The following is a 22,272-nucleotide window of genomic DNA, read 5'->3' on the forward strand; positions in this document are numbered from 1 at the left end:
ATACCCAAAGGATTATAAATCATGCTGCTATAAAGACACATGCACACGTACGTTTATTGTGGCACTATTCACAATAGCAAAGACTTGGAATCAACCCAAATGTCCAACAGTGACAGACTAGATTAAGAAAATGTGGCACATATACACCATGGAATACTATGCAGCCTTAAAAAAGGATGAGTTCATGTCCTTTGTAGGGACATGGATGCAGCTGGAAACCATTATTCTCAGCAAACTCTCGCAAAGAGCAGAAAACCAAACACCACATGTTCTCACTCATAGGTGGGAATTGAACAATGAGATCACTTGGACGCAGGACGGGGAACATCACACACCAGGGCCTATTGTGGGGATGGTACGGAGGGAGGGATAGAATTAGGACATATAATGTAAGTGACGAGTTAATGGGTACAGCACACCAACATGGCACATGTGTACATATGTAAACCTGCATGTAGTGCACATGTACCCTAGAACTTAAAGTATATTAATAAAAAAGTAAAAATTTTAAAAAGTAAAAATAATATAGTAACCACAAGTTATTTTAAACAAGTCTGCAAAATAACCAGCTAGCATCATAATGACAGGATCAAATCTGTACAAAGCAATACTAACCTCAAATGAAAGTGGGATAAATACCCCAATTAAAAGACACAGAGCAGCCAGCTGGATAAAGAAACAAGACCCAATGGTCTGCTGTCTTCAAGAGACCTATCTCACATGTAGTGATGCACATAGGCTCAAAAAGGGATGGAGGAAAATTTACAAAGCAAATGGGAAACAGAAAAAAGCAGAGTTTGCATTCCTGGTTTCTGACAAAGCAGACTTTAACCAACAAAGATCAAAAAAGACAAAGAAGGGCATTGCATAATGGTAAAGGGTTCAATTCAACAAGAAGAATTTACTATCTCAACTATATATGCACCCAACACTGGAGCACCCAGATTCATAAACCAAGTTATTAGAGACCTTCTAAGAGATTTAGACTTCCACTCAATAATAGTGGGAGACTTTAACACCCCACTGACGATATTAGACAGATTGAGACAGAAAATTAACAAAGATATTAAATATCTGAACTCAGTTCTGGATTTAATGGACCTGATAGATATCTACAGAACTCTCCACTCAAAAAACAACAGACTATACGTTCTTCTCATCACCACGTGGCACTTACTGTAAAAAAGATCACATAATCGGAAGTAAAACACTGCTCAGCAAAGACAAAAGAACTGAAATCTTAACAAATAGTCTCTTGAACTAGAGCACAATCAAATTAGAACTAAAGTGTGAAGAAATTCACTCAAAACCATACAATTACATGGAAATTAAATAACCTGCCCCTGAATTACTTTTGGGTAAATAATGAAATTAAGATGGAAATCAAGTTCTTTCAAACTAATAAGAACAAAGATACAATGTACCAGATTCTCTGGGACATAGCTAAAGTAGTGTTAAGAAGGAAATTTATAGCAGTCAATGTTCACATCAGAAAGCTAGCAAGATCTCAAGTTAGCAACCTAATGTCACAATGAAAAGAACTAGAGAACCAAAAGCGAACAAATTTGAAGCGAGAAGAAGACAAGACATAACCAGAATCAGGGCTGATCTGAAGGAGATGGAGACAAGAAAAGCCATTAAAATCACCAGTGAATCCAGGAGTTGGTTTTTTGAAAAGATTAATCAAATAGCCCACTAGATAGACTAATGAAGAAGAAAAGAGAGAAGATTCAAATAAACACAATCAGAAATGATAAGGTGGATATTACCATTGTCCCCAGAGAAATACAAGCAACCATCAGAGAATATTATAAACACCCCTATCTATATCAACTAGAAAATCTAGAATAAATGGATAAATTCCTGGATACATACACCCTATGAAAAGTGAACCAACAAGAAATTGAATCCCTCAAAAGAGCAGTAACGAGTTCTGAAATTGAGGCAGCAATAAATAGCCTACCAACCAAAAAAAAAAAAAAAAAAAAAAAAAAACCGCCCAGGACCAGACAGCTTCACAGCTGAATTCTACCAGTGTACAAAGAAGAGCTGGTACCATTCCTACTGAAACTATTCCAACAAGTTGAGGAGGAGGAACTCCTCCCTAACTCATTCCATAAGCCAATATCATCCTGACACCAAAACTTCACAGAGATACAGAGACAAAAGAAAACTTCAGGCCAATATCCTTGATGAACATTGATGCAAAAATCCTCTGCAAAATGCTAGCAAACTGAATCCAGCTTATCCAAAAAGATAAATCCAGCTTTGTCTCAAAAAGCTTATCCACCGCAATTAAATAGGCTTTATCCCTGGTATGCAAGCTTGGTTCATCATTGCAAATCAATAAATGTGATTTATCACACAAACAGAACTAAAGTCCAAAACCACTTGATTATCTCAATAGATTCAGAAAAGATTTTTGATAAAATTCAACATCCCTTTACTTTAAAAACTCTGACTATACTAGGTATTGAAGTTTATAAGAGCCATATATGACAAACTCGCAGCCAACATCATATTGAATGGGTAAAATCTAGCAGCATTCTCCTTGAAAACCGGCACAAGACAAGGATGCCCCCTCTCACCACTCCTATTCAACATAGTATTGGAATTTCTGGCCAGAGCAATCAGGCAAGAGACAGTAATAAAGGGCATTCAAATAGGAAAAGAGGAAGTCAACCTATCCCTGTTTCCAGATGACATGATTCTGTATCTAGAAAACCCCAGTCATCTCAGCCCGAAAGCTTCTTAAGGTGATAAGCAGCTTTAGCAAAGTCTCAGGATACAAAATCAATGTGCAAAAATCACTGGCATTCCTATACATGAACAACAGTACAAGATGAGAGCCAGATCATGAACGTACTGCCCTTTTCACTTGCCAGAAAAAGATGAAAATACTTAGAAATATAACTAACAACAAAGTGAAAGATCTCTTCAAGGAGAACTGCAAATCACTGCTCAAAGAAATCAGAAATTACACAAACAAATGGAAAAACTTTCCATGCTCATGGATAGGAAGAATCAGTATTGGTAAAATGGCCAAAATGCCCAAAGCAATTTATAAATTCAATGCTGTTCTCATTAAACTACCATTGACATCTAGTTTGGTAAACTACCATTCACAGAACTAGAGAAAACTATTTTAAAATTTGTACTGAACCAAAACAGAGCCCGAATAGCCTAAGCAATCCTAAGCCAAAAGATCAAAGCTGGAAACATAACAGTACCCAACTTCAAACTATACTATGGGGCTACAGTGGCCAAAACAGCATGGTAATGGTACAAGAATAGACACATAACCAAAGGAACAGAATAGAGAATCCAAAAAAAGACCACACATGTACAACTATCTGATCTTCAAGAAACCTGACAAAAACAAGCAATGGGGAAGGATTCCCTATTCAATAAATAGTGCTCGGATAACTGGCTAGCCATAGGTCGAAAATTGAAACTGGACCCTTCCTGACACCATATACAAACATTAATTCAAGGTGGATTAAGGAATTAAGTGTAAAACCCAAAACTATAAAAACCCTGGAAGACAGCCTAGGGAACTACATTCAGGACATAGGTACTGGCAAGGATTTCATGACAAAGGTGTCGAAAGCAATTACAGCCAAACCAAAAATTGACAAATGGGGTCTAGGTAAACTGAAGAGCTTCTGCACAGCAAAAGAAAAAACAGAGTAAATAGACAACCTACACAATGGCAGAAAATTTTTGCAAACTATGCATCTGACAAAGGTCTAATATCTAGCATCTATAAGGAACTTAAATACATTTAGAAGAAAAACCACCCCATTAAGACATGTGCAAAGGACATGGATACTTCTCAAAAAAAGAAGTACATGCAGCCAACAAACATATTTTAAAAAGCTCAACATCAGTGATCATTAGAGAAATGCAAATCAAAACCACAGTGAGATATCATATCCTACTAATCAGAATGGCAATTATTAAAAAGCTGAAAAATAACAAGACGCTTGTGAGGTTGTGGACAAAAAGAAAGGCTTATACACTCTTGGTGGGAGTGTAAATTAGTTCAGCCATTGTGGAAGACAGTGTGGCAGTTCCTCAAAGACCTAAAATCAGAAATACCATTCGACCCAGCAATCCCATTACTGGGTATATACCCAAAGGAATATAAGTCATTCTGTTATAATGACACATGCACCCATATGTTCATTGCAGTACTTATGACAATAACAAACATATGGAATCAACCCAAGTGCCCATCAATGATAGACTGGATAAAGAAAATGTGGTACACATACACCATGGAATATAAGGCAGCCACAAAGGAGAATGAAGATATGTCCTTTGCAGGGACATGGATGGAGCTGGAAGTCCTTATCCTTAAACTAATACAGGAGCAGAAAACCAAATACTGCATGTTCTTACTTAGAAACGGAACTGAATGGGGAGAACACATGGACACATATAGAGGAAGAAAACACAACAGGGCCTACTTGAGGGTAGAAGGTGGGAGGAGGGACAGTATCAGGAAAAATAACTAGTGGATACTAGTCTTAATACCTGGGTAATGAAATAATTGTTACAACAAACCCCCATGACACATGTTTACCTGTGTAACAAACCTGCACATCCTGCACATGTACCCTTGAACTTAAAAAAGAAAAAGTGCTTCCTTCTAGCCTTTCTGGTTTGAGGTAAGAAATTGTCATTTGTATTGCCTTTCCCACTCTCCTGCTGTTTTTTTTTGAGACAGTCTGGCACTGTCACCCAGGCTGGAGTGCAATGGGCATTATCTCGGCTCACTGCAACCTCTGCCTCCAGGTTCAAGTGATTCTCCTGCCTCAGCCTCCTGAGTAGATGGGATTAGAGACAGGGTTTGACTGTGTTAGCCAGGCTGGTCCTTTCTTGCTGTTTTTAAGGTATTTCTGGCCAGGTGTGGTGGCCCACACCTGTAATCTCAGCACTTTGGGAGGCCAAGACGGGTGGATCAGCTGAGGTCAGGAGTTCTAGACCAGCCTGGCCAACATGGAGAAACCCCATCTCTACTAAAAACACAAAAATTAGCTTGGAGTGGTGGCGCATGCCTGTAATCCCACCTACTCAGGAGGCTGAGGCGGGAGAATTGCTTGAACCCAGGAAGCAGAGGTTGCGGTGAGCAGAGATCGCGCATTTGTACTCCAGCCTGGGCAACAAGAGTAAAACTCTGTCTCAAAAATTAAATTAAATAAATAAATAAGTAAATAAATAAAGATATTTCCTTTGTCTTTAGTTTTTGAATATTTGGCCATCATAAATCTCGGTGTGGGTTTCATTAACTATACCCTCTTTCAGGTTTGTTAAACTCTTGAATCTCTATGTTGAGTTGTTATTTTTTTTTTTAATATGTAGCCTATCCTTTTATTCCTCCTCTTTGACACTCAGATGATATTAACTTTAGTTCTTTTGTTATTGTTTCACAGTTCTTGGGGACTTTATTTATTTTTCCAAACTAATTTTTTCTTTTCCAGATTACATGATTTTTAGTGTTTTATCTCCTAGCTTACTGATTGTTTTCGCATATATCTTCCATTCTAGTATTGAGCGCATCCATTAAGTTTTGTATTTCAGTTATTGTGTTTTTCAGGTATAAAATTTCTGTTTGGTCTTCCTGTGTATCTTCTACTTCTTGAGTAAGATTCTTTTTCTTTGCTGTGACTTTTTGCTCATAAAATTTGTTTCATGTGTTTTTATAATTCCTTTTTGAATAATTTTTATCATGACAAGACTAACATTTTTTTCAGACAACTCTAGCATCTCTGCTGCCTTGGTCTTGGCACCTGCCGTTAGCCTTTTTTCATTCCGTTTGAGATCTTCCTGATTCTTTGTATGACAACTTATTTTTTAAATAAAACCTGAACATTTTGAGTCTTATGAGAATGTAGTCTTTATTTAAATTATTTGGTGTAGCTGTCTCATTCTGACACTTCATCTGAGAGTAGTTCCTCTACCTCTTTGCTCCAAGGTCGAGGTAGAAGTCGGGTTTTTTACTTGGCCTCCTTGGTAGGTGAGGAGGAAGGTTTTCCTTGTTACTGCTTTGTAGGCATCTTAGTTTTGGCTCCCTAGTAGATCTCTAGTGAACCCCTTTTGGTGAGGATTGGTAGGAAAATCTTTGTGGGGTTGGTTGAAGATGTTTGGAAGATTTCATGTAGAGCTTGAGTTTTAATATGCTTTCACCAGAAACATAAAACAGTGGAGGAGATCATAAATCAATTTGCATCCTCTCTGGAAAGTCATAGGCATATGCTAAATTCATGCATGTGTCAGAAATTACAGTATTAACTGGCTCTCTAGAATGCCTCATAATTTTACTGGTTCTTGTCAAAAAGTGGTTAGTAAACTTTTTCTGCCAGGTACAGTGGCTCACGCCTGTAATCCCAGCACTTTGGGAGGCCGAGGTGGGTGGATTGCTTGAGCTGAGAAGTTCAAACCAGCCTGAGCAACAGCGAAACCCGGTCTTAACAAAAATACAGAAAAATTTAGCTGGGCATGGTGGTGAACGTCTGTGGTCCCAGCTACTTGGGAAGCTGAGGCATAAGGATCACTTGAGCCTAGGAGGTGGAGGTTGCAGTGAGCCGAGATCACACCACTGCACTCTAGTCTGGGCAACAGAGCAAGACCTCATCTCAAAAAAAAAAAAAAAAAAGGCCGTATGTTAAATATTTTAGGTTTTGTGGGCCAAGAGGCAAAATTGAGAATTGTACCTAGGTACTTACAAGACAGAAAACAAATTTTCTCAGATTTTTTTGATTTATGAAATCAAAATTTACTAATAGTAATGGAGTACGATGTTTATAATTTGTGTTTACTAATATGAAGAATGAAAGATGGTGGAGATGATAACAGTTTAGAGTTTATAGTTAGTAGGGTTTATAGTTTGTGTTCCCTGTCGTCAAAATCAGTTGCACATGTTCATCTGTTAATGCTAATCTGTATGGAGTGTTTTATCCTTGCAAATGTCTTTTCATGGAAATTGTTATTGGCACATACTAATCTTGATCCATTATCTTGATTTAACTTGGCATGTTAACCATTTGGGATACATTTTTAGAATTCTGTTAGATTTTCATGCCTTTGAGCATGTCATTACATTGTAGATTAATCACTTAATGAAGATAAGAAGTAGAAAGTTCTCAGTTGTAAAGTTAAATGGAAGTTTCCTTTCAGTTTGCGTTAGGTCCAAAAAATTTGGCTGGAAATGTAATTTGAGCCTAGAAAATGTATCTGCTGCCTGTTTGTCAGGAAAGGAGATTTTGCTTCTTTACCTTTTGTCAGAATAAGAATGTGTTAACTTTCAACAACATAAAACAGCTTGAAAGTACTTAGAATTCAAACAATGTTTACAGTTGTTAAATGACTATCATAAGTTTTGCATATAATCATTGTTTTGGCTTATAATTTTAGACTGTTTACGTTAATAACATGAAATCTTTACATCAGTTTATCTTTTTGAATTTTTAAATATATGTAAAGACTTTATTAATTATTGATTCAAACTGTTTCTTTTGTGAACTTTGATAGTGTCTTTAAAGAATTGGTTTATTCCATCAAGATTATCAAATTCTTGATTCATGTCTTGTTCATAATATTCCTTTATTATCCCTTTAATGTCTATGACATCTGCAGTGATGTTTCCTCTTTGTTTCTGATATTCGTGATTTGTACTTTCAGTGAACTTGTCGAGAGGTGTATTGATTTTATCAAAGAATCACCTTTTGGTTTCATTCATTTTTCTCCTTAGATTTCCCATTTTCAGTTGCATTGATTTCTGCTCAAATTTTTGTTCTTTGCTTCTGCTTAATTTGGATTTAATTTGCTCTCATATTTCTAGTTTGCTAAAGTGGAGGCTTAGATTATTAATTTTAAATATTTCTTCTTTTCTAATATATGCATTCAATGTTATAAATTTCCCTCTAAGCACTGCTTTTACTGCCTCCTTTACATTTTGATAAATTATGGTATAATTATTTAAATAAAAATATTTCTAAATATATTTTCAGATTTATTTTTGACCTGTTCTTTAGAAGTGTTTTGTTTAATCTATAGGTATTCAGGGATACTTCTTTTATTCTCCTGTTACTGATTTCTAGCTTAATTCCATTATGGTCTGAGAGCCAACACTATAATTTTGTGGGAAGATGTGAATGTGGTCGGTTTTGGTGAATGTTCCATGTTAGTTTGAGAATAATGTGTATTCTGCTCTCATTGGATGAAGTTGTCAATAGATGAGAGTATATCAAATTGATTATTAGTGCTGTTGAGTTCAGCTATATCCCTATTGATTTTTTTCTTGTGGGATTTGTTCATTTATGATAGAGGATTGTTAGTCTCCAACTATAATAGGGGTTTCATCTATTACTCCTTGCACTTCTATCAGTTTTTTCCTCGTGTATTTTAATGTTCCGTTGTTAGGTGTATATATGCTAAAGACTGTTATTTTTTCTTGGAAAATTCATCCCTTTATTGTAATATATTGCCACTCTTTATGCCTCAAAACTTTTCTTGCTTTGAAATCTGCTGTCTGCAATTAATATAGCTACTCTCACTTCCTTTTGATTAGTGTTAGCATGGCATTTCTTTCTCTATCCTTTCACTTTTATCTGTAAGTATTTTTATATTTGAAGTGGATTTTTTGGTACCAAACATATAGTTGGACCTTATTTTTTTAATCTACCCTGACAATCTCTGTTTTTTAATTGTTACATTCGGACCATTGACATTCAACATCATTATTGATGTAGGTGAATTAATATCTACCATATTTTAAACGTTTTTATTTGTTGCCTTTGACCTTTGTTCTTGTTTTGTCTCCTACTCTTCTGCCTTTTGTGTTTCTAATTAAATATTTTATATAATTTGAATTTCTCTTTTGTCATAGCGTATCAGTTATGCCTCTGTTTTTATTTTTTTATTTTTATTATTTTTTTGAGACAGAGTCTGGCTCTGTCGCCCAGGCTGGAGTACAGTGGCGTGATCTCGGCTTACTGCAACCTCCACCTCCTGGGTTCAAGCGATTCTCCTGCCTCAGCCTCCTTAGTAGCTGGGACTACTGGTGCGTGCCACCACGCCCAGGTAACTTTTTGTATTTTTAGTAGAAACGGGGTTTCACTGTGTTAGCCAGGATGGTCTTGATCTCCTGACCTCATGATCTGCCCACCTTGGCCTCCCAAAGTGCTGGAAATACAGGCATGAACCACCACGCCCTGCCTGTTTTTATTTTTTAATGGTCATCCTAGAGTTTTTAATATACATTTCAACTAAACCAAGTCCAATAACACTATATTTACAAGTAGTGTGAGAAAATAATCCTAATTCCTCTCTTCCACCCAGTGTATCCTTACTGAAATTCATTTAACTTTATAAAACATGCAGAAGAATATGTGTATATATAAGCCTACATAATCATATACATTGTTGCTATTATTATTTTGAACAAACTATTATGTTAGATAAATTAGGAAAAAGAAAAGTTTTTACTTTACCTTCGTTTATTTGTTCTCTAATGCACTTTAAGAATATCTTATTTTCTGACTGATAATCATTTTTCTTCTTTCTGAAGAACTTCTTTTTATTTAAGAATATCTTAGTTTCTGACTGATAATCATTTTTCTTCTTTCTGAAGAACTTCTTTTAACATTTCTTGTATGTCAGGGCTCCTGGCAGCAAATTAGCCAATTTTTTTACTCTCCTAGAAAGTCTTTATTTCACCTTCACATTTTGCCTTTATTTTTAGCTGACATATAGTAATTGTACATATTTATGGTCTACAGAGTGATATTTCAATACATTTACACAGTGTGTAATTATAAAATCAGGGTATTTAGCATATCCATAATCTCAAACACTTATCATTTCTTTTTACTGTGAGCATTCAAAACTTCTCTTCTAGTTTTTTGAAAATATACAATAAATTCTAGTCAACCATATTTATACTACAGTACTATAAAGGCTAGAACTTACTCCAATTTTTTTTTTTTTTGAGAGGGTGTCTTGCTGTGTTGCCCAGGCTGGAGTGCAGTGGCACGATCTTGGCTCACTACAAGCTCCACCTCCCAGGTTCACGCCATTCTCTTGCCTCAGACTATAGGCGCCCGCCACCACACCCGGCTAATTTTTTGTATTTTTAGTAGAGACAGAGTTTTACCACGTTAGCCAGGATAGTCTCTATCTCCTGACGTCGTGATCCGCCTGCCTCGGCCTCCCAAAGTGCTGGGATTATGGGTGTGAGTCACTGCGCCCAGTCCTTACTCTTATCTAGCTTTAAGTTTATGTTCATTAACCAGCCTCTTCCCATCCTTCCCTACCCACTCCCCTTCTAAGCCTCGCAACCATAATTCTACTCTCTACTTCTATGACCTCTTTTTCTTTTTAATGGATACTACATATGCCTGAGAACATTGCAGTATTTATCTTTCTGACTTATTTGACATAACATAAGGTCCTCCAGGCTGATCCATGTTGCTGCCTATGACTGGATTTAATTCTCTCTCTCTCTGTTATTTTTATGATTGAATAGCAATCAATTTTGTATATATGCCACATCATTCTCGTTATCCATTCATCTGTTGATGTATGTTTAGTTTGATTCCATATCTTGGATACTGTGAATCATGCTGTAGTAAACATGGGAGTATAAGTATCCCTTTGACATACGTGATTTCCTTGCTTTTTCATAAATGCCTATTAGTGTGATTGCTGGATCAGATGGTAATTATATTTTTACTTTTTGAGGAATCTCCATACTGTTTTTCATAATGGCCGTACTAATTTACATACCCACAAACAATGCATAAGTTCTTGTTTCTCTTCGTTGTCACCAGCATATGTTATCTTTGGTCTTTTATAGTAGCCATTCTGACTGGGGTGAGATGATATCTCATTGCAGTTTTGGTTTATGTTTCCCTGATGGCTAGGGATGTTGAGCATTCATTCATATATTTGTTGGCTATTTGTATGTCTTCTTCTGAGATGTCTATTCAGATTCTTTTCCCAGTTTCTTTTTGTTTTTGTTTTTGTTTTTTGCGACGGAGTTTTACTCGTTGCCCATGCTGGAGTCGAATGGCTCGATATCAGCTCACTGCAACCTCTGCCTCCAGAGTTCAAGCGATTCTCCTGCCTCAGCCTCGTTGAGTAGCTGGGGGCTACAGGCACGCACCACCATGCCCGGCTAATTTTTGTATTTTTAGTAGAGATGGGGTTTCACCCCGTTGGCCAGGATGATCTCGGTCTCTTGACCTCGTGATCTACCTGCCTTGGCCTCCTAAAGTACTGAGATTGCAGGCGTAAATCACTGCTCCCGGCCTCTTTTTCCAGTTTTTAATCAGCTTTTTTGATGTTGGGTTGTGTGAGTTCCATATATATTCTGGACATTATTCCCTTGTCAGGTAAATAATTTGCAAATATTTTCTTTCATTCAACAGACTATATTTCTTTACTCTGTTGATCTTCTTATTTTGCTCTATGGAAGCTTTTTAGTTTGGTATAGTTCCATTTTTCTATTTTTTTTAATTGCCTGTGCCTTTAAAATCTTTAAAATATTTGCCTAGCATTTCTTATATGCTTTCTTGTAGTTATTTTGTAATTTCAGGTCTCAGGTTTAAATCTTTAATCCATTTTGAGTTGATTTTTTTGTGATGAGGAGGATCTACTTTCATTCTTCTGCATATAAATATCCAATTTTCCAACACCATTTAGGTATTTTATTCTTTTTAGCAGGTATTGATTGCAAATGGGATTGCTTTCCTCTTTTTTTTTTCAGCTAGTTTGTTATTCTATAAAAACATCAGTGATTTTTGCATGTTGATTTTGTATCCTGCAACTTTACCGAATTTGTTTAGCAGTTCTAAGATATTTTATCCTTTTCTAGATTCAGGAGGGATATGTGCAGGTTTGTTACATATATATATTGTATAGTGGTGGGATTTGGGTTTCTAGTTTACCCATCATCTGACTAGTGAATATTTTACCCAATAGGTAGTTTTTCCACCCCAACCTCCCCATTTTGGAATCCCCAGTTTCTATTATTTTTCTTGGAGTTTTTTGAGGAATCTTTAGGATTTTTTACATGTAAGATTATGTCATCTGCAAAAAGGGACAATTTGCCTTTCTCTTTTCTAATTTAGATGAACTTTATTTCCTTTTGTGGCCTAATTTTTCTTATAAGGAATTCCCGTTCTATCTTAAATACAAGTTGTAAAAGTATATATTTTCTTGTTCTGGTTCTTAAAAGAAAGGCTTTTAGCTTTTCTCCATTCAGTGTGATATTAGCTGGGTTTTTTTCATATTTGGCCTTTATTGTGTTTAGGTATAATCTTTCTATACTTAATTTTTTAGAGTGTTTATTATCAAGGGAGTTAAATTTTATCAGATGCTTTCTTTGTATTTGAGATGATCATATGATTTGTTTTTCATCTTATCATTCTGTTGATGTGATGTAGCACATCTATTGATTTTCATATGTTGAACCATCCTTGCATACCTGGGATAAATTCCACTCAGTCATAGTGTATTTTTTTTTCTGTTGTGCCGTTGGATTCAGATTCCTAGTATTTTGTTGAGGATTTTTACATCTATGCTAATCATGGCTATTGACCTCTAGTTTTCTTTGTGATTGTTGTTGCATCCTAGTTTGGTTTTGGTATCTGGGTCCTGCTGACCTCATAGAATGAATAGGGAGAGTTTCCACCTTTTTAATTTTTTGGAAGAGTTTCAGCAAAATAGGTGTTCTTTTTTTAAAGCTTTTTGGTCCTAGGCTTTTTGTTGGGAAACTTTTTTATTGCTGATTTAATCTCGTTACTCATTATTGATCTGCTCTGGTTTTCTGTTTCTTCCTGATTTAATTTGTGAGGTTATATGTGTCCAAGAATGTATCCATTTAATATAAGTTTTCTAATTTCTTAGTGTGTAGTTGTTCATAATAATTTCTAGTGATCCTTTGTATTTCTGTTGTATCAGTTGTAATGTCTCATTTTTTATTTCTGATTTTACTTATTTGGGTCTTCCTTTTTTCTTGATTAGTTTAGCTACTGGTTTGTAAATATAGTTTATCTTTTCATAAAACCAATGTTTCATGTGCTCCTTTGTGGGTTTTTGTCTCTATTTACTTCTGCTCTAATCTTTCCTTCTTCTTACTTTAGGTTTGGCTTGTTCTTCCTTGTCTGGTTTCTTGAGATGCTTTGTCAGATTGATAAAGTGAAATTGTTCAAATCGTTTTAAGTGTTTATTGCTGTAAACTTCCCTTTTAGTACTACTTTTCAGTACACTATAAGTTTTTGGCATGCTGTGTCTATATTAATTTGTTTCAAGAAATTTTTTGGTCTTTTTAAATTTCTTCATTGAACCATAAGTTTCTCAGGGTCTTTTCTCTTTTTTTCTTTATTAATCTTATTAATGGTTTGATTTCCATGTATTTGTAGAATTTCAAAAGTTCCTCTTGTGACTGATTTCTGATTCTACTTTATTATAGTTTGAGAAGACACTTGATATGATACTGATTTTTGAAAATTTCTTGAGGCCAGTCTTGTGGCCTAACATATGGTCTATCTTGTAGAATGTTCTGTGTGCTGATGTCAATAAATGGATCTAAAATGGTTTACAGACCATATTTGGTCCAACAGCTACAGTTGGACCAAATATGGTCTGTAAGCCATCTTTAGATCCATTTGGATGCACATTTTTGAAGGTAACTTTGTTGGGTATAGTATTATTAATCAGTAGGTTTTTTTTGTTCTAGTACTTTGCTTAAACCATTTTTTTTTTCTCTCTTGGCTTATAATCGTTCTGCTGAGAAATCTGCTCTTAGTCTGAAGGGGATTCCCTTATATGTAACTTGATGCTTTTTGCTGTTTTTAGAATTATTTCTTTGTCTTTGACTCTTGGCAGTTTGAGAGATATGTGTCTCAGAGATGACATTTTTGAGTTGAGTATTTTGGGGATATTTGACCTTTCTGGATCTTGATGTCTCTCTCTCAAGCTTTGGGAAGTTGTCAGCTATTATTTTACCAAATAAGTTTTCTATGCCTTTTCTACACTCATTTCCTTCTATAGTTCACAAAATGTGAATATTTACTTGATGGTTTCCCATGTCATAAAGGTTTATTCATTTTTTTTTAAATCTTTTTTTTCCTTTTGTCTGACTGGGTTATTTTTAAAAACCCGTCTTCAAGTACTAAAATTATTTTCTGCTTGATCTATTTGATTGTTGAAGCTTTCAAGTGTATTTTTTTATTTTAATTGTTGAATTCTTCAGTTCCAGAATTTCTGTTTAGTTGTTGTTTTTTATGACATTCTATTTAATTTCTCATTTAGATCACCAGGTTGTTTTTTTTTTTTCTGATTTATGTATATTTTCTGTCTGTGTTCTTTTGTATCTACTGAGTTTTGAAAGGTTATTATTTAAATTTTTTGCAGGTATTTCATAGATTTTCTTTTGGGGGCTCTGTTATTGGATAATTATTATATTTCTATGGCAGTGTCATATTTCCTTTTTCGTGTGTCTTGCATTCCTACATTTATAACTGTGTATATGTTTAGCAATTTCTTCTTTCAGTTTTGTGGATTCGCTTTTTTAGGTAAACTTTTTTCTGTAGTCATATCTATAGTGTCATTTGGGTAGAGTGTTTTGGCTTTGGTTCAGGTGGTTGCATTAGTGTAGTCTCTGTATGATTACTTTGGCTGTAAATAATGTTAGCAGTGTCTGCAGTTTCCCAAGAGGGTTCAGGTGAGGTTGTTCATGGAGTCAGCGACAAGACTTGTCTGGGGACAGGGATATTTGTTGGGTTGTTCTTTGGCTCCTAAGGGTTGTGCACAGTTGCTGGCAGTGTTAGCAGTGAGTTGGTTCTTGGGCTCCTGGGTGGTTATTGGAGGCACATGGTGGCCTTACCACTGGAGTTCATGAGGTCATCATTTGTGGTGCGCACTGGGTGGGCCAGCCCTCAGGCCCTCAGACTCCCTGTTTGCGCACCGACTGTAGTTGTAGCAGGCCTTGGTTGAGCCAATCTTTGAGTTCACAAGTGGCACACATGGGTGCCTTCATTTTTAGATGGATATTTTATCAAGGTACAACTTGGATTCATAATTTTTCTCAAGTATTTTAAACATATTGTCCCATTGTCTTCTGGATTTGATAGTTTGTGTTAAAAACTCATCTTTAGGTTTTCTTGTTTTTCTTTTGAAAGTGATATGTCTTTTTTCTCCCTCTGACTGTTATTAAAGTGTTCTTGTTATCTTTGATTTTCAGCATTTTCAGTGTTGATTGTGGTTTTTTTCACCTTTGCCAGTGTGGTGTTTGCCATACTTCCCAAGTCAGAATGTTAATATATTGTATCAGATTTAGGCTAGTCTCAGCAATTTTTAACTTTTTCTGAAAGTATTGTTTCTCCTCACTTTCTGTCTACTTTATTCTAACTGGAATTGTATTTGTGTTAAAGTGTTTAATTCCCACATATCTCTTATGCTCTGTTCATTTCATTTTTTTCATGCTCTGCTTCACTGTGGATATTTTCTGCTGACCTATATTCAAATTCACTAATCTGTGCTTTGCTGTATTCAGTCGGTTGTAAAACCCACCCACCAACTGCTTTATTGCAGATAGTGTTTTTCAGATATAAAATCATTATTTAATTTTTAAAATAGATTTTCATTCTTGGTTGAAGTTTTCCTTTTTTCATCTACTTTGAAGATCTTTCTTAAAGTCCTTGTCTTCTAATTTTATATCATCTGTGGGTCTGCTTATATTTATTCTCTTTTCCCTTGATTGTTAGTCACATTTGTGCCCCTTTCCATACCTTGTAATTTTTATCGTATACCAAATATTGATTAAAATAGAGCAGCAGAAATTGAACTAAATATTATTTTTCTTCAATTCTGTATTAGAAAGATAAGATCAAGTGCTAATCACCTCAACTCAATTATGAATCTTACTGCATCAAGTTTAGGTGGCAGCTTTTGATACACTTAGAATGCCTTTGATTTTAAATGTCCTAATGACAAGAGCTGTTGTGTTGCAGACTATTCTGTCTGGTGACTTTGTATTTATATACTGTAAAATTGTTGGAGATTTTACTCTACCTTTCTGGTCCTGCTCACTTTACTCATTTCCTCCTGCTCCCCACCCACTAAGGGGATGCTTTTGGTTGAGAGCAAATATCTGTGGGAAGACCTATTAAAATTTTATTCTCACAGTGGTAGGCTCCATCTGTTCTAGTGTGACTTTGACTTCTAATCACCACAACATTACAGGGATTATTATTTGCCCCATGGCCTATTCTGCCAACTGCTGCCCCAAATCTTCTTAGGTAATTCTGGCACTCAGCAAATTTTTCAGGGAGAAAACTGTCTGTAATTTTGGGCTTCATCAGATTCCAGTTTTTCATGCCAGCTTACAAATTATCAAGAGCTGTGCTGGTTTTTCTTTTCCCTAGTAGTGTCCTTCTTTCTTATCTAGCCTGTGTCTAAATGGCAAATCCTTCCAGAAATTAAAATAATCAGCAGGATTAACTGACTTAAGAGATATTAATCATCAATCATCCTGCAAATTTAGTTTATCCTTTTTATTTCCATTGCTCACCAATATTTTTAAAAATATGATTTTGTAGTTTGTCTCTTTTTTTCCTAGTTGTTGTGGGGCAATGACTTGCTACTGTGTACTAGTAAATTAATCTTGTAACAGTAAGAACAAAATTTAGACCAATATGTTTATTATTTTATATAATGTATATAGAGTTGGTGTGCTTAAAGTAGTGGATTGTTATTGAAATGTTGGCTGGTTTAGAATATTAACATTTGTTGCTAAATTCACCAGGCCTATAAATAAACCAATATTAATATTTGGTGAAAAATTTTAAAAAAAAGCCATTTTTCGTTTCAAAATGTCTTTTGGTCAGCAACAGCTTAAATGAAATGTAAACAAAAATTAATTTTTTTTTCTTTTCCCCATTCTTATTTAGTGAGTGATAGTTGCTTCAGGAATCTTGCAGAAGATCGCAGTGGGATAAATCTCAAAGATCTCGTACAAGATCCTTCTTTGTGAGTATTTTGCTTTCAGTATTAAGTATAAATTATTAGTGTTCCTTCTCTCAAAAGAGTTTTATCTGAAAACTTATTTAAGGTACAACATTTTTTTCTTTTCTAATACTGTGTTTTGCATGTATTGAAGTCTGACAGAAAAGTTTCTTTTTAGAAATAGAATAGATTTTAGAAGGAATGATGTCATGATTAATGATCGATTTTCAAGGAAGAATGCTGATGGCTGATAATATCTAGCCAATGTGGCAGTAGCTACTAGCCAAGGAAGATGATTAGTAGTTGATTTGCTTGGGAAAGACAGATTGAATTTGTTTACAAGAATTTGAAGTTTTTTGAATATATTATTTATAGCAATTATTTGTAATTATAATTAGAAATATAAAGTAGTTATTTGTAATAACAATATACATTTGAATATGTTAGATATATTTCTAATGTTTTACATATAGCACAGGAATTTGAGGAGTTTTATAGATTTCAGTTTTTAATTTTTTTGCTCATCAGTCAGTCCCATTCTTTATTAGCATATCTTTCTAATACATATATTCTACAGTAATGTCACTTTCTATTTCATGAATCTTTTTACAGTTTTATGTTTACTGATAAATATGCATACTATCTATGAACACACCTTCCCAATAATATCACTGTTTATTAAAAAAATTATTAAAACTAGTTAAGCCTGTGAAGCAGAGTAAAGAAAATTGAATGCTGCCAGGTGCCTTCTTTAATGACACATATAATGCATACAATTAAATGTGTCCTAATAGGAAATCCATCTCCCAGATCACATGTAATCTACCCTCCCACAGGATTCACTAATAAGTCATTGAGAATTTTGTGAGGAATAAACACAAGAATATCTTGAAGATTATTGATTCTTTAATGATTGACTACTCATGTTAAAAAATATTATGAGAGTGCTGAAAATGTATTGAATATCAAAGTTCATATATAATGTCATGAGTTCAGAATGCATTTCAAAGTCTAGCTCTCTCCATTTTTTTCTTTTCTCGATCTTTCTTTTTCTAACTCAAAAGGATTGCGAATATTCCTCCTCCTTGATTTTTATCTCTATGAAGATAGACAGCTGTCCTTTGAGTCCTGTGAAAATTTAACCAACAATGTAATGATTCCGTTTGGATGTAAATATACCTAGTGAATAACATTTAATTGCATTATTAAGAGTTCTACTTTCCTTATGGATATGGGTGGAAACTTTACAGTTTCCTCAAAAGACTTTGCTTATTTGAATGAATAAAATAAATTATTGGCTGGGCGCAGTGCCTCATGCCTGTAATCCCAGAACTTTAGGAGGCCGAGGTAGGTGGATCACGGGGTCAGGAGATTGAGACCATCCTGGCCAACATGGTGAAACCCCGTCTCTACAAAAAGTACAAAAATTAGCTGGGCGTGGTGGTGTGCGCCTGTTGTCCCAGCTACTTGGGAGGCTGAGGCAGGAGAATCTCTTGAACCCGGTAGGCAGAGGTTGCAGTGAGCCGAGATTGCGCCACTGCACTCCAGCCTGGGCGACAGAGCGAGGCTCCATCTCAAAAAAAAAAAAATTATTATTGTATTATTTGTAAGATATATTTTAGTAAAATAAGACTGTATATCTGTTTAATGCAGCAATATGATGAAAAAAATTTGCTCATATGAACTCCAATTATACAAAAGATTTGAAGAATTACACTTGAATAATGGATTATAATAATCAATTGTCTTGTTTTGAGAAAACTTGTTGCTTCTTCCTGGAATGTAGAGTAACATTCATCATTCAACCTACCACTAAATTCTATATTTAATTTTAGTATTCTTAAAAAAAAATTCATCTCAGACCACTTCATTGGAAGGACAAAATAATTCTCAGTGTACCTTTATTAAAACAGCCAGAAATATCTTAATATAGCATCATTCTCTTAACCCGCCATTATCCTCTTGGATTAGTCTAGTATATAAGAATGTCAACATTCATGGAGAAAGAGTTTGTTTTTGCTCCTGCCTGCTTGACTTTCTAAGGAATTTTTTCTTTATTAAGAACTGTCAGGATATACTATTGATGACTTGAATTCATATTTTAAAGATATATTCCTCATTAGGTAAAATCTTCTAGAGAAAAAAATGCCCAATGTGGAAATATATATATATATATACACACACACACACACACTCATATTCATGTGTTGTTATGATGGGAAATATTTTATTCTGAGTTCCTGTCTGATTGCAGTATTCATTTAGTATGTACATTGTAGGTGAGGATTTTTTTTTAAAGCTAGGTGTCTCTTTTCTGTCTCAGACTCTTGACATAAATGTTCACTACATTTCATTGATTCAGGTATACTAGATGGTCCTACATGGAGTTGAATTGTTTATGTTGCAACATTGAATAGGAAGTATATCAGAAATACTTTTGTTTTGTTTTTACAAAAATCTCCTCTTTGACCGGGCGCGGTGGCTCACGCCTGTAATCCCAGCACTTTGGGAGGCCAAGGTGGGCGGATCATGAGGTCAGGAGATCGAGACCATCCTGGCTAACACAGTGAAACCCCGTCTCCACTAAAAATACAAAAAAAAATTAGCCAGGTGTGGTAGCAGGTGCCTGTAGTCCCAGCTACTTCGGAGGCTGAGGCGGGAGAATGGCATGAACCTAGGAGACGGAGTTTGTAGTGAGCTGAGATCGCCCAGCAGCACTCCAGCCTGGGTGACAGAGCGAGACTCCGTCTCAAAAAAAAAAAAAAAAAAAACTCCTCAAAAAATTATTGTCATTTGATAACTACTCCAGACTAGTCTGATGGTTATTAAAATTGTATACATGTCATTTTAATACATGTTCCATATAAAAATTATTAGAATAAGATGTGTGTTGAGTGAATGCTTTGTATGTTAATGTGCCTGGTAGATTCGTATTATGATTCACCCACTTGAGCTGCTGATACTGAAAGGAGTTGATGGTAAATAAGAATTAAGAATTTTAGCCCCAATACTGTTAGAGAGGAAGACAGAATAATAGAGCAAGAAAAATTAGGCTAAGGAAAACCCAGGCTTATCTAGTCAATATTGATACTCAGAGAAGTGTATTATATATCTTAATTAGATAAATGAGCTGATACAGAATTTCTGTAGACAAAGTACAGAAATAAAACTCTAATGAGTTTTATTAAGAATATATGATATAAAACAGTGTTTAAACCAAGAGTAGTCAGAGCTAGATGAGGGGCTTACTGTGTCAGAGACTGAAAGTGCAGAACCTAAACTGACTAGTTCATACTCTAAATCTGTGTCAGGCTAATGGAACAATGATAGATACTCTGTAATTTACTTAAACTGTATGGTACAAACTCCAAGATTTTACTGCCATTGTAGTAAAACTTGTTACTGGGCTTGAATGAACCGAGTGAGCTATTGCGTGAACATGACAGAGAGATGCCATGGGAGAAAAAAATATGAGAAAGTTATGAATCTCTAAGCAAGACTTCCTGGTCTAGCTACTAACTTTTCAACTGTTGTAATCATAGGAGCAGAATGTGACTTGTGGCAAGATTGAGGTTAAGGGAATACCTGACAAACTCTTTTATTTGGGTGGTTACTCTAAGAATACTTGTTTCTATCACAGTCCTGTAGGTGTTGAGTGTAAGAGCAAGCAAAGGAACTTGACATTCACTTTTTGCTGATCAATGTGCCTAAGGGTTTGTTTGAATTAGTAATTTTCATGCATGCTTAATTTTGAAATAAACAGTGTAACAATGTGACTGTTTTAGTAGCTCATCTTCTATTTATGGTTATAAATATTTTGATGTTGATTTCCTCTGCTATATGTATCATTTATCAATTTGAGTTGTGTTATAAGAACTCTTGCTATAGTTGTGGTCTCAGTAGCGCATTGAAAGTGTTATCAAGTGTAACTTGATGTTATCTCTATATTAGAAACTTATCTAATATGCTACATAATTTTCATGCATGTAAGAAGTTATTCTTAGTGTGAGATTATTTTTCAAGTGGAGAAATACGTAGTATGGAGGTTATTAAATCATTTGTGTTTCTTCTGGAGAGATAGTATTATGTGCAAAAGAGGTACTCTATATAAAGTACATTATTTTGGATTGTATTCAGTTGTATTCTCTATAGAGGTAATTCTTAAACATACTTTCAAATCTCCATGTACTATGTGCTGCAGATAAGAAATACAACATATTACCATATTTATGCTTTAGATTTCTTATTGCTTATTTATAAGCTAGCATAATTATTTGAACTCAGACTCATTTATAAATGTTATTAAAAGTTAGGAATCACAAAAAAGAAAAAAGTTAGAAATCAAAAGAAAAAGAAAGCATAAGAATGACAACTAGAGAAATCTGTTTGTACTATTTATGATGATGATGCTGATTGTGTACATGTGGAATGTGTCTCACTTTGTTTAATTTGCAAAGGCTCTTACAAATTTAGGACCATTTTAGATGTGTGCTGTGTAAGATGGCTAGAGGAAGAATTTTTTTAAATGAATTCTTCATGGAAGAATTGGCCATCTCTGAATGTTATCATTCAGAATGCAGGATATTATTTGACTATAAGGATATTTCTTTAGAGTCAAATAGGACACATTTTCCATTGTAGGTATATACGAAATTTCGTTTATCCATTCATCCATCAGTGAACACTTGGATTGCTTTCCCCTTTGTATTGCTGTGAGCAGTGTTCTTATGAACATGAGTGTACAAATATCTTTTTGGATCCTGATTTCAATTCTTTTGGATATATACCCAGAAGTAGAATTACTGGATCATATGGTAATTCTATATTCATTTTTTTTTTTTTTTTTGGAAGGACCACCATATTATTTTCTGTAGCAGCTGCACCATTATACAGCTCCACTGGCAATGTCTATCAGGCTTCTAATTTCTCAACGTCCTCACCAACACTTATTTTTTTAAATTGTAGTTATCCTAATGGGCATGAAGTGATATGTTCTTGACGTTTTTAAATGAACTTTACTTGCTTCTTCACATCTTGTCTTTAATAATGACTTTCATTGCCAGGCATGGTGACTCATGCCTGTAATCCCAGCACTTTGGGAAGCCAAGGTGGGTGGATCACCTAAGGTTAGGAGTTTGAGACCAGCGAGGCTAACATGGTGAAACTCTGTCTCTACTGAAACTATAAAAAATTAACTAGGCGTGGTGGTGGATGCCTGTAATCCCAGCTACTTGGGAGGCTGAGGCAGGAGAATTG

At 35.0% G+C, this 22,272-nt stretch overlaps 1 protein-coding gene across 7 annotated transcripts in view; it reads left to right on the forward strand.

Moving 5' to 3' along the window:
- GPHN (gephyrin) overlaps positions 1-22,272 on the forward strand; it is a 767,219-nt gene that overhangs the window by 181,113 nt on the left and 563,834 nt on the right. For all 7 annotated transcript variants that reach the window (XM_011994243.1, XM_011994246.1, XM_011994241.1 and 4 more), the window contains exon 2: positions 16,962-17,040. In XM_011994243.1, coding sequence (XP_011849633.1) covers positions 16,962-17,040 — 79 coding nt within the window. The remainder of the gene's footprint in view (positions 1-16,961; positions 17,041-22,272) is intronic.

Source organism: Mandrillus leucophaeus, unplaced genomic scaffold, assembly GCF_000951045.1.
Source record: "Mandrillus leucophaeus isolate KB7577 unplaced genomic scaffold, Mleu.le_1.0 Scaffold448, whole genome shotgun sequence".
Taxonomy (NCBI): domain Eukaryota; kingdom Metazoa; phylum Chordata; class Mammalia; order Primates; family Cercopithecidae; genus Mandrillus; species Mandrillus leucophaeus.